The following is a 13856-nucleotide window of genomic DNA, read 5'->3' as shown; positions in this document are numbered from 1 at the left end:
TATGTTGTTTTACAGTTGTCCATCAGTTGTAAAGTAGTCATCTTAGAATTCCACAACAATTTACAAAGTAGATGGTCAGAATTTCATAGCTTGCTTTCATTTAAAGTTTGATCAACAAAACTAGACCAAATAAAGCATTCTAAGGTTAGTGCTATTAGTTGCCAGGGCAACACAAAATTGCAACTCAATTTTTTGTTGTAAAGTAGGCACATGCACTTGTCATTTCTATTTCCATGCAGAGAAATTATGGGCCTGTTTCATATGCTGCAAGTATGTCTAAGATATACACCTCCACACATACCGTGTTTCTTTTCTCTATTCATTCTGTCCTAATCAGTTGAACAACATATACTATATACTTTGCTTTAGACACTTGTTTAAAAAAGTGTGATTAAAAGGTTCAGTCAATGCACAGATCCATGATGTATGTTGCTGCTCAGACTGTGGGATTTGTGGAGTTACTATTAAGTTGGCAGGTGACTAATGAGGCTTTTCAGGTGTGAGGAGTCAGAGACAGTGGCAGCTGCTCAAAGTTTCGTTGTTTGTTCCAGCCAAAGGAAGTTTTCAGTAGCAGTCTGATCACTTTAAAAAAATATATTATACCATATCTCACATATCATGTGTCCCTTGAGCAACACTAGCTGGCCAACCATTTCTCAGCTAATTGACTTTGGCACCTTCAGACTAGGGTTCCAAACAAAAACTTGGATACCACTTAAAACAAACTAGAGTAAATCAATGGGTAGGACTGCATTTGTGGAGGAATGGACGCGGACATTTCGGCTTGACTGTTGATCGTTCCAGATGAAGGGTCTCGACTTCAAATGTTCTTTGCCCTCCACAGATTTTTGCCCCCATTTCCAGCATCTGCAGTCTCTTGTGTCCCTTGAGCAACACTAGCTGGCCAACCATTTCTCAGCTAGTTGATTTTGGTTGTAATAAGCTATCATACAAGACACTGCATTGCCTCCAATACAGTAGACATTGCCCACAGCAGGTAGAAAAGTCACAAAAAAAAATCCAGCAATTATAGGCTGGGCTTTACATTTCTGGATTTAATAAACAAGTTAGGGAGGCACTGTTGAGCCGCTTACATAAATTCAGGTCCAAATTCATTAATTGCTTGCAATATACACCACCAGAGAAGAATTCTACTAACTGCTAATTCCATTCAAAGTAAAAAAAAAAGGAAAGTGGAAACCATAAAATCACAAATGTCGAAGTAGGATTCCTTAAACTTGCGATGGTAATTCTTAGCCAAATCTTTCATTTCCTATTTTAAAATCTAAGACAGAATTTTGACCCAAACTTAGGATTTGTACTCTTAAAATATAACAATGAAATATGTCAACACAACTTTAAAAGTTAATAACTCTGATTGAATGCATATCCAAATTACATAGTTCCATTTTACAAAACATTCTTTTGTTTACTGTTTTAATGTGCCTCACAATGTTTTGTTTTCAAGCAATGAGATCTGGGATCACCGATTATACTTCTACACTTGATATCATTATGATATTGGTGAAGGTCTCGCAATGGGCACTAGAAAATGTTCAACTTTCAGCTCAGAATATATTCAGGATAGGCAGTTGTTTGCTATACATGGAAGCTGATAACCCATTACACAAGCAGACTAGTATCTTTATACTGGCTTTTGGCATTAGATCCCAATACACAATTATGTCATTTATTTATTGAGAGATACACCAGGGGATAGACCCTTCTGGCCTTTTTGGCCATGCTGCCCAGCATCCCCTCCGCCCAACAACCCCCCAATTTAACCCTAACCTGATCAGGAGACAATTTACAATGACCAATTAACCTTCTAACTATTGCATCTTTGGACTGTGGGAGGAAAGAGACGCGCCCAGAGAAAACACATGCATTTCATGGGGAGAGCGTACAAACTCCTTACAGAGGACGCTGGGATTAAACTCTGAACTCTGACGCCCTGAGTAGTAACAGTATCGCACTAAACTGCTATGCTACCGTGGTGACATCATCTAGCATTCACTACATTATCAGTGGAATTCCTGCTGATGTTATTTACCTACATAAGGCTAGTTTATCATGTTACCTGTTACTTACAATGATTGCATTACTACTAAAGATTCTGAATCACAATTCTGTCCTTCCCCAACTTAAAAAAAAATCACTCAGCTTTCATAAAATTGCTTCTGCTTGCTTAGTGTTTTTATTCGACTACAAGAAAACCTTAAGATAATGACTAAAATAGTGTTCAAACTGGTTCTGTTCAAAATGTTAATCTTTTTACATAAATGATTATTGAGCACATTACAAATTTTTCTAACTCAGTTTTCAAAAATTGTTTGCACAACATTCACAGTGAATAATCCGGATTGAGGAAACTTCCTGTTTCAATAGTACTTTTTGGTTATTTCTGGGGGTTTTTGAAACATTTAAATCTAGTCATGAACAATTATAAACTTAAAGCTCGCTGAACAAAGTGGCACTGATTTGAATATTACCATCAAATCTGTACTTACAAATTTCAGCTGAATGCAATCTTTGTTTTGTCAGTGGCCATATGACATCTTAACAGCTGATGAAATATCTCAAAATGATGAATCAATTCCTATAGAAGCTTTCCCTTCTTTACAAAATTACAAAAACATACTCCTGTATATCAGGTATATTACATTACATTCCCTGAAACATGTTCATATTCTTACAAATAAACATATACATAAACTATCAAACAAATCCCATTCAAAAATAAGCATGTACCTTCTTTTATCCCATCAGCCGCTGGGTCCATTGTGAACTGAAACTGCGTTGTTGAAATGTGCACAATATCACTAAGTAACGGCTTTAAAAGAACTAGATATTAAATGCTTTTCAAATACATATGAGCTCCATACAAAGGAAACAGCAAAAAAGAAACAAAACACTGAATTTCCTGCTCTTTTTCATCTGCCTTCTTCAAGAACTATTCAAAACTGATTTCCCTGTTAATTGTGATTTGCTTCATAATTTTGGAAGGGATCCTCCCTCTCCAACTCAGTAAGGTGGAGTCAAATCAACTTGTTAACAGGCACCACTGCCAGCATGTGATATTTAAAAAAGACTAGAGTTGAAAGGTCAGTAGAACAAACAAGTGCTGTTTAATTTTAACTATTTCAGTGGAAGATTCCAAATGCAATCAGCATAGACAGAGTAAATAAATCACATTCAACTAACATAAACATGTTCTGCCAACTCCATCCCAAATTGTCTGAAAGCATAAGCTTATAACCATACAAGTTTCAACTAAGGACTTCCAACTGATGATTTAATAATTGAGTCTAATTTTTAAAACAGATTAATTCCTCCTAATTTGAGATAATTGAGAAGAACTTGACCCAATCTGTTTAGCAGCAAATAAATGTGTTAGTTGTCTTACCCAAACCTACTATTGAAATATTTAGCCTAGAAATTTTTAAAGCCTGATAATAACTTTGATAGTTTTGTATTCCAACCCTGCAAAATATTCTATACACGAGGACACAGGTATCATCTGTGTTAGAATTTCCCTTGCATGTGATCCAGAAATGGCTCTTTCCTCTGTTAGTACTACTATTATGGAATCCACAAAATAAATTAGGTTGGAAGTCAAGGATTTGGGAGAATGGAATAGAGTCCATACAGGATGCGGGTTGGGACAAAGTGTAGTCGATATAACTGTGGGCAATGGTAGGTTTCTCATAGATATTAGTATCCAACCTATCTCCAGCGATGGTGACCAAGAGATCAAGAAAGGAGGGAGGGAGTCAAAGATTAACGAGTTGAAGGCAAGGGCAGGGTGGAAATTGGCAGATGTGATGAAATTGTCTAGTTTGCATGAATGTATAAATTAACATCAATTAGTACTGGTTGAAAAAGATAAGGGAATGGGGCTGAAATTTAGAGGGAAAGAAAAAGGAGGGGTTTAGGATTTAGAGAGGATTCCTGGCAGAGGCTGGATTGAGCCTGGAGGAAAGGATAATAAGAGGAAGTGCAGGATGGAAAGGGGGGGGGGGGGGGTCAATGAAACATCAAAGGCTGTGCCTGCATGTGAGTGGTGAACAGAGGGATCATTTGTGTCAATGTTCAGGAAACAGAGGCACAATGACAGGATACCATCAATATCAGCGGTGAGCTGGGAAAGGCAATGTGAACAGCAAGCTACCGGAGGATCAATATCACGTGTAGCTAGGACCCTTTCTTCAGCAGTCTGAGGTAACCATCTGTTTCAAGCAGGCATCAATCATACCAGTGCCCGAGAAGAATGGGGTAACCTACTTCAGTGACTATCATCCAGTAGCACTCACATCCACTTTGAGTGGAAGCATATCAAGCCCTGCTTGATGAGTGATATGGGTCCTCTATAATCTGTCTCTATGGCTTTGCTGACGTTAATTGTTGTGGCACAACATAGTCCCAAAGGAAGAGTACAGTCAGATTTGTCTTAGGAAATGTCAGGTAGACGGTACATTCGAGGCAGTCCACATTGGAATGTACAAACAATATACAGTGTCTATAAAAAGTATTCACCCCCTTTGGAAATTTTCATCTTTTATTGTTTTATAGTTGACTGAATTCAGCTTTTTTGACACTGATTAACAGAAAAAGACTCTTTCATGTCAAGGTGAAAACAGTAATCTACAAAGTGATGTAAATTAATTATAAATATAAAACACAAAATAATCGATTGCATAAGTATTCACCCCCTTTTAATATGACACACCAAATCATCACTGGCGCAGCCAACTGGTTTTATAAGTTAAAAACACAAAATGCTGGCAGAACTCTGCAGCCCAGACAGCATCTATGGGAGGAGGTAGTGACGATGTTTCGGGCCGAAATCCTTCATCAGGAGTGAAACCCTTCATCCAACTTCACTCCTGATGAAGGGTTTCGGCCTGAAACGTCATCACTACCTCCTCCCATAGATGCTGTCTGGCCTGCTGAGATCTGCCAGCATTTTGTGTTTTTATTTATTTCCAGCATCTGCAGATTCACTCGTGTTGGTTTTATAAGTTATAAGTTTTATTAGTTAAATGGAAATCATCATGTACAGTCATGGTGTTTCAACTAATAGAGTAACAATACACCTGTACCTGGAAGGTTCAACTGCTGGTGAGCCAGTATCCTGGCAAAAATTACACCATGAAGACGAAAGAACACTCTAAGCGACTCCATGCAAAGGTTATTGAAAAGCACAAGTCAGGAAATGGATACAAGAAAATTTCCAAGTCACTGAATATCTCTTGGAGCACAGTAAGTCAATCATCAAGGAAAGAAAAGAATATGGCACAGCTGTAAATCTGCCTACAGCAGGCCATCCTCAAAAACTGACTGACAGTGTAAGAAGGGGGATGAGTGAGGGAGGCCACCAAGAGACCTATGACAACTTTGGAGGAGACACAAGCTTCAGAGGCTGAGATGGGAGAGACTGTGCATACAACAACTGTTACCTGGGTGTGTTTTTAATGACGTGCAGTGTTCGGCTCTAGTCTGATGGCTAAAAAGCTCACTTTTGGTTTTTTTTGAAACATTTAAACCTAGGCAAGATAACTGTGACTTTGGAGAAGATTTGTTTTCCAGCAAGACAATAACCCCAAGCATAAAGCCAAAGCTACATAGGAGTGGCTTAAAAACAACAAAGTTAGTGTCCTGGAGTGCCAAGTCAGAGTCCACACCTCAATCCAATTGAGAGTTTGTCGTGGATTTGAAAAGGGCTGTTCACTCATGATTCCATGACCACCCATCTCATGATGGTGGATGTCAGAGGTACCAGTTGATAGTCAGTAAAACAAGTTACCTTGTCTTTCTTAGGTACTGAGATGATAACTGATAATCTTAAAGCGGATGAGATTCTCATACTGGAACAGGAAGAGGTTTTTAAAAAAAAAATACAAATACCTCCACCAGCTGATCTGCACAGGATCTAAAGATACAGGCAGGACATGATCTGGGCCGAATTATTTCAGTGAGTTCACTGGCTGATCTTGGAGGATAGCCAACAAGATTCTATTACTAAAAGTGAGAGAAAACAACAAACTATCGGAAAGTCAGCCTAACATTATAAAATTGCAGTGATCTGCGATGAAGGAAGTAATAATACTTTGATATTTTGAGAAAGATTTATCAAAAAAAATCTTGGCCAATTAACTTGCTGGAATTCTTTGAGGATGTGACAAGTGGAACAAATCAGAAAAATCTGTGGATGTGGTGCATTTGGAAATTTGAAAGGTTTTTGATGAGGTCTCAAAGGGGAATTCATTGAACAATGTTAGATCATGACAACATAGATTGAGAATTGGTTATTGGACAGAAAACAAGAAATGGAAATAAACAACCCTTCTGACATTACTAGGCTGCAACTTGTAGAGTTTCACAGGGGTTGGTTCATGGTCTCCACTTCTTCCCTTGTCATTATCAAAGTTATGCTGAGGGAATCAAGTAACAAATGTCCAAGTTTTCTGATGCTATTGTATCAGGTAGACCTGTGAATAATGAGGAAGATGTAAAGGGGTTTATGTAAAGAGGAGATGGTCAAACTGGGTGATTTGGTGAAAGCAGGAAGGAAACTCACTTTAAGGCATAAAAAAACTTCTTTTCAAAGGTGTTCATTTTCAAAGAGACTATGTTGTGCTTGTACACCAGCCAATGAAAGCCAACATGAACATGTAGCAAGTAATTTGGAAAGAAGATATAACATTAGCTTCTATTAGAAGAGCTTCTTTCCTAGATTTCAACATCTCTGAAGATCAATCGTAGACTCAGTACACAGATATAAACATGAATAAGGCATTGCAGGTTTAAGGAGATTTGATGACCGACAAATTTTTTTAACAGGTGTACAGTAGAAACATTCTACTGAATGCTGATCCAGAGACAAGTATAGAAATGCCAACGCAAAGGAACACAAGAGGCTTGAGAGCAAGAGTTGGACTTAGCCAGTCCCTTCATGGGTACAGCTCTCCTCACTGTAATGGACATATACAAGAGACTGTGTCTCAGAAAGGTGAGATCTTTCACTAAAGGACCCCTTTATCTATCACTATCACTAAAGGTCTAAAGACAGATCTATCACTAAAGGTCATGCCCTCTTCTCATTAAGGCAATAGGTACAGGAGCTTGAAGACAACACTTCAAAGTTCAACAACAGCTTCTTCCCCACTGCCATCAGATTCTTGAACTGACCTGAAAAACCCTAATTCTAACTCACACTGTAATTCTTTTCACTCTTCCTCAACCTGCATCATATTTATTTTGCCTTGTAAGTTATATATAATTTATGCAATATAATTTGTGTTTGTTACATTACTTATGTAGCTTTGCTGCAAAGAAAAAAAAACTCATTTTCATGATATTTATACCCTAGGTGCATATGCCTATGACAATAAACTTGAAGAGGATTTGAATAAATGGAGTTTCATTCCAATTGTATAGGGCCATGGTAAGGCTCCTGATCTCAAGGAGGATATATTTGCCAGAGGAAGTATACTGAAGATTATTCACTGGATTGGTTGCAGGAATGACAGGTTTGTCATACAAGAAGAGTGTGTAAACATAAGAGATTGGGCAGATGCTGGAAAACTGGAGTAAGACACATACAAAATTCTGGAAGAATTCAGCAGGTTAGACAGCCTCTGTGGAAATGAATGAACAGTTAACTTTTCGGCCTGAGACCCTTCATCAGGACCATGTAGACTTAGCCTATATTCTCTAAAGTTTGGATGAACGTGAGATGACTTCTTGAAACTAATAAAATGTTTACAGGAATCAAAATGCTGAATGCAAGGAGAATGTGTCTCTCGGCTCAGCAGTGTCAAAGTTTCAAAATGAGGTGTAAACCAATTAGGACTGAGATGAGGAAAAATATCCTTGTTTACAGAATTGAAAATTCCAAAGTTTCACCCCTGAGGATTGAGAAGGCCTTGTCATGAAGTTTATTAAAAATCAAAGTTTAACAGATTTCTCAATATTAACAAAGTCATGATTTACGGGGACAATGCAGGAAAATAGTGCTGATATATTGTATTCCCTGTATGGTGATATATCTTGTTCTGTGCTCACAATGGTGTTTCATTACATAGCAAACACAAATGTAGATTGGACAATGGTCTTTAAGACCAGCCCCACTTAGTCATTAATTTTAGCTCTTCATGTGTGTAACCTGAACTGCTGATTATTTCCAGTGTTAGCTTAAGAGAAAGAAGGAAACATCGGCTGGGTGACATGAAGAGGAGTAATCAAAGGTAGATATTTTGATTAAGGACAAATGTAAATCAGTACTAACCTCTTTACACCTAGTACAAATGATAAAACAAATTGAAAATATTTTTTCACAAAATGTTAAGAGCTTTAGAGGGACAAGAGAAATAGGTCTGCTCTGCTGTTTGCATCACAAAGGGATCACAGATTTCAATGATTAGCTGACAGAATTGAAACTGATAGTACAGCTTAGTTTTTAATGGGAAACTGAAGAGCTCACACTGGGGGGGGGAAAAAGTTTAAAGGAGAGATTAGCTTTACTGAACTGAAACTCATATAGACCTGAACATATAAAGATTCTTTAAGGAACATTTAAATTAGTTGAGATTGAATCGGTGCTACTTGCAGGTACTTTGAGACAGGTTAATATAAAGTTGAGGAAATTTATCTATTCTAGTAATGAGGAACAAGGTAATTTATGAGTGGAAGGCAAAACAAGATATTCACGGACTTCCTTAAATTGGTTGCTTTAACCAATGGCTTAAGTTTTCAAAATGGTCTGGCTATTTTCAACAGAAGCACCCAATGGCAGATGTCTTAGCATCTGTTATGCATCTGCAACCCTAATATAGCTAGAAAACAAGGACACTTATGTCAGAATATTGTTTCTTAGTCTCATTCAGCATTCAACACTATTATCTAACAGACCTTATGATGCACCATCAATAACTCACGCTGAGACTTAGGAAGTGAGATATCGGCTTTTATTGACTGAAGAACAACACTACATCCTGGGAAAATGAGGGAGAGCAGCAGACCACAGTCGCCTTTATACAGGGGTCTGTGGGAGGAGCCACAGGAGCAGTCAGCAGGGTCTGTGGGAGGAGCCACAGGAGCAGTCAGACAGGTATATCTACTTCACCACACCTTAGTAAACAAACTCCTACTGCTAGGTCCAAATACACCACTGTGCAACTGGGTGCTGGACTTCCAGCCATTTGACCCCATATAGTCAGGATGCAAAACTGCACTCTCCTCCCCATCATCTTCAACACAGGTGCTCCCCAGGGTTGGGTGCTGAGCCCAATGTTGTGCATTCTGTTCATATGACTGCACGGCTAAACACCTGCATAATCACACTGTCAAAAATGTCACTGACAGGACAGTGGTGGAGTTCAACACCAACGATGAGATGGCCTACAGAGAAGAGGTAGAAGAACTCGAGGCCTAGAAACATAGAAAATAGGTGCAGGAGTAGGCCATTCGGCCCTTCAAGCCTGCACTGCCATTCAGTATGATCATGGCTGATCATCCAACTCAGAACTCTGTACCTGCTTTCTCTCCATACCCCCTGATCCCTTTAGCCACAAGGGCCATATCTAACTTCCTCTTAAATATAGCCAATTAACCGGCCTCAACTGTTTCCTGTGGCAGAGAATTCCACAGATTCACCACTCTCTGTGTGAAGAAGTTTTTCCTCATCTTGGTCCTAAAAGGCTTCCCCTTTATCCTTAAACTGTGACCCCTCGTTCTGGACTTCCCCAACATCGGAAACAATCTTCCTGCATCTAGCCTGTCCAATCCCTTTAGAATTTTATACGTTTCAATAAGATCCCCCCTCAATCTTCTAAATTCCAGTGAGTAGAAGCCTAGTCAATCCAGTCTTTCTTCATATGAAAGTCCTGCCATCCCAGGAATCAATCTGGTGAACCTTCTCTGTACTCCCTCTATAGCAAGAATGTCTTTCCTCAGATTAGGGGACCAAAACTGCAGACAATATTCTAGGTGCGGTCTCACCAAGGCCTTGTACAACTGCAGTAGAACCTCCCTGCTCCTGTACTCAAATCCTTTTGCTATGCCAACATACCATTTGCCTTTTTCGCCGTCTGCTGTACCTGCATGACCACCTTCAATGACTGGTGTACAATGACACCCAGGTCTCGTTGCGTCTCCCCTTTTCTTAATTGGCCACCATTCAGATAATAATCTGTTTTCCTGTTCTTGCAACCAAAGTGGATAACCTCACATTTATCCACATTAAATTGCATCTGCCATGAATTTGCCCACTCACCTAACCTATCCAAGTTACCCTGCATCCTCTTAGCATCCTCCTCACAGCTAACACCGCCGCCCAGCTTCGTGTCATCTGCAAACTTGGAGATGCTGCATTTAATTCCCTTGTCTAAATAAGGCTCGGGACAGACTTTAACTAACACACAGTAGAGATGGAACAAAATCACAAGATGGAGAGGAGATAGAGATAGGTTAGAAACTGATCATCTAGGACTAGGATGCATAAACACAAAGGATGTGGTCTGAGATACAGAGAATTTATTCAACCTTTATTCTTATCATTGATAGTGATGGTATTTTGAACAAGTGATGGATTTTTGATTTAAAAATGAAGTCAGTGAAATGCAGAGCAGGCTGAGTGATCTGCTCCATTCTTACTTTGTTTATTCATGAACAGAACATCATGTGGGATGGCAGGACTAATCTCTATCCACCTTTGAATCAGTAATAGTCTTTCTATATTACTTTCATCTTACAACAGACAGTTAATGTGTCAATTCAACACACAAAAAATAGATGACGTACAATTTTAAAAGGATAAAGCTATTGTTGAGAATCGTGACAAAAAGTACCAGAAAAATCAATGATAAATTTGAGTAGTTTGGTTAAGTGGATTGAAATTTGCTACTATCTCCATTATTATTTTCCACTGTGCATTTCAAAAGGAGATAAACTACTAAATCGTAAGAACTATTTTCAAATGGAAGTATATAAATAACTGGGAGTAAAATCTTTCCCCATTTTTGCAGTTACAGAAAATATTTTATGACAGTCTGCACAATGCTCCTCTGTCAGTTGCTGCTGGGAATTTGTGAATTGACGTCAAAGCACTATTTCAAAACACTTACTTTTAATCTACATGGGCATTTTGGAAAGTGCATCTTTAGAGTATACTTTTTAAGAAATACAAGGATAAGAAGTATAATAATACAAAATGATTTAAAGGAGTTATTTGGCTATATATTTGCCTACTCTGAAGTAAACAATCACAGGTTCCTCAACCTTACAAATTTCTTGGTAGAATGGAATGCTGGCATTCACACATAGCTAGCTGGCTGCCATCAATAAAATTGCTTCCTCCTGAACTTTAAGTCATTGAATTCAGTACCAAGAAACTTTTCAAGAGTATTCCCAAAAACCTTAGTACAATTCTATCCATTGGTTACTAGTGCTATTCAATGAGTACTTTAAAAATTGTCCCTGCTGAAGTTGTAAATCTGAAGCAATATAGAGAAGCACAATATCCTAGGGCCTTTAAATCTCTTCTACACCACATGCCTGAACACAAACTAAACACCAGTATGAGTGGCAAATTTTCAACAGTGTGTTAGACTTCACAGAATGTTAACAACTCAAAGCTGAATATTGCAAAGAATGCAATTACATTTACTTCACATACACAGTAGTGCAAAATTTGGATTACCACCTTCCAACTATGAAGAACCGGGTTCAACCCTGACCCTGCTAAAAGTTCTCCCTGTGTGGGTTTCCATCTGGTGTCCCTTAAAGAAGACAGTTTTAGAATGCATGGAACCACTGCACTTCCTGATGTATAGTTGTGAATATTTTTGTGTTTTCTTTTCAAAATGCAAAAAAGTTTCTCATTTCTCAGGCTACAACAGAAAAAAGTTGGAATTAGATAATTTTCTACACAAGAGTTGATGAATACAAACTTCCAAAAGCTGGAGTGTCCTAAATGAGAAACTGCAGATAATGGAAATCTTGAGCAACACACACAAAACGCTGGAGAAACTCAACAGGTCAGGCACTAACTGAAGAGGGAAAAGAGCAGTTGATGTTTCGGGCTGAACCCCTTCATCATGTCTCAAAACATCATCAGTTCATTTCCCTCCATAGATGCTGCCCGACCTACTGAGTTGCTCCTGCATGCAAGTTACTCCTGTACTGGTAGAGCTCAAAATAATCAAGAGAACAATCACTCTGGTGGAGAGTATACTAAAAGCTTCCAAACAGTAAGTGGGAGAAGGAAAAGCAGATGAAATCAAAATCAAAATTGAGATTGGCATCATATGCACAAGTACATGTACAGTATACACAGATAGAACATAGAACATAAAATAGTACAGCACATTACAGGCCCTTCGGCCCACAATGTTGTGCCAACCTTCAAACCCTGCCTCCCATATAACCCCCCACCTTAAATTCCTCCATATACCTGTCTAATAGTCTCTTAAACTTCACTAGTGTATCTGCCTCCACCACTGACTCAGACAGTGCATTCCACGCACCAACCACTCTCTGAGTGAAAAACCTTCCTCTAATATCCCCCTTGAACTTCCCTCCCCTTACCTTAAAGCTATGTCCTCTTGTACTGAGCAGTGGTGCCCTGGGAAAGAGGCGCTGACTGTCCACTCTGTCTATTCCTCTTAAAATATCTTGTACACCTCTATCATGTCTCCTCTCATCCTCCTTCTCTCCAAAGAGTAAAGCCCTAGCTCCCTTAATCTCTGATTATAATGCATACTCTCTAAACCAGGCAGCATCCTGGTAAATCTCCTCTGTACCCTCTCCAATGCTTCCACATCCAATCTCCTCTGTACCCTCTCCAATGCTTCCACATCCAATCTCCTCTGTACCCTCTCCAATGCTTCCACATCCAATCTCCTCTGTACCCTCTCCAATGCTTCCACATCCAATCTCCTCTGTACCCTTTCCAATGCTTCCACGTCCAGATAAAAAGAAAAACTTACTTGCAGCAGCATGACAGGCACATAAAGCATCACTTAAATAGCATTCACAAGAAAACATTAAATTTTTCAAATCTATTTTAGTGCAAAGTGGATATAGCATTGCTACTCCGTAGTGTTGTCCTGAGAAAGGGCATGGCCTGGATGGCGGGGATCTATGATGGTGGATTTTGCTTTCCTGAGGCAGCGCCTCCTGTAGATACTACTGATAATGAGAAGGGACATACATGGGATGTACTGGACTGCTCTCTGCAGCTTCTTGAGTTCCTGCACATTTAAATTGCCATACTAAATTATGATGCACCAAGTCAGGATACTTCCAACATTACATCTGTAGAAGTTTGATAGAGCGCTCAGTGGCAAGCCAAACATCTTTACTCTCCAAAGAAAGTAGATGCTGGCACACATTCCTTCTGATTGCATCTATGTATATAGGAAAACATATAGTATAATAGCCTAATTGAGACTGTAAATATAACTTTACAAGTTTCAAGCTCAAGTCCGAGAAAAATACAGCACAGAATCAGGCCGATCGAGCACACCGAGTCATACCAACTGTCAGAAAGCCACTTACACTAATTCTACATTAAATCCGATTTTATTCTCATCAACTCCACTCAGAATCTGCCCAGCCTTCTCCTCTCCCCAATATCACCTCTCATTTATAACCATGGACAATTTGTAATGGCCAACTAACCTACCAATCTGCATATCTTTGGGATATGGGAGGAAACCATGGCACCCAGAGGAAACCCATGTAGTCACTGGAAATGTTAGAAAGACGAAGGTATTGATTGTGAACTTCAGGAAAGGGTAGTTAGGAGAAAACATTGAGGGGTCATCACTGGAAGGAGTGAACAGCTTCAAGCT

The 13856-nt window shown here is 39.1% G+C and overlaps 1 protein-coding gene across 7 annotated transcripts in view; it reads right to left on the bottom strand.

Annotated features, from left to right (window-relative positions):
• Positions 1-13856, bottom strand: part of LOC140740164 (tumor necrosis factor alpha-induced protein 8) — an 83998-nt gene that overhangs the window by 21129 nt on the left and 49013 nt on the right. The window contains exon 1 of one of the 7 annotated variants that reach the window (XM_073069141.1): positions 2752-2984. The exons of the other annotated variants lie outside the window; for them this stretch is intronic. Coding sequence (XP_072925242.1) covers positions 2752-2782 — 31 coding nt within the window. The 5' untranslated portion in view covers positions 2783-2984. Of the gene's footprint in view, positions 1-2751; positions 2985-13856 lie in introns of those variants that run through there. 7 annotated transcript variants of the gene reach the window in all.

Source organism: Hemitrygon akajei, chromosome 2 (assembly GCF_048418815.1).
Source record: "Hemitrygon akajei chromosome 2, sHemAka1.3, whole genome shotgun sequence".
Lineage (NCBI taxonomy): Eukaryota > Metazoa > Chordata > Chondrichthyes > Myliobatiformes > Dasyatidae > Hemitrygon > Hemitrygon akajei.
Note: the sequence above shows the minus strand (reverse complement) of the source record. Positions and strands in the feature narration are given on the sequence as shown.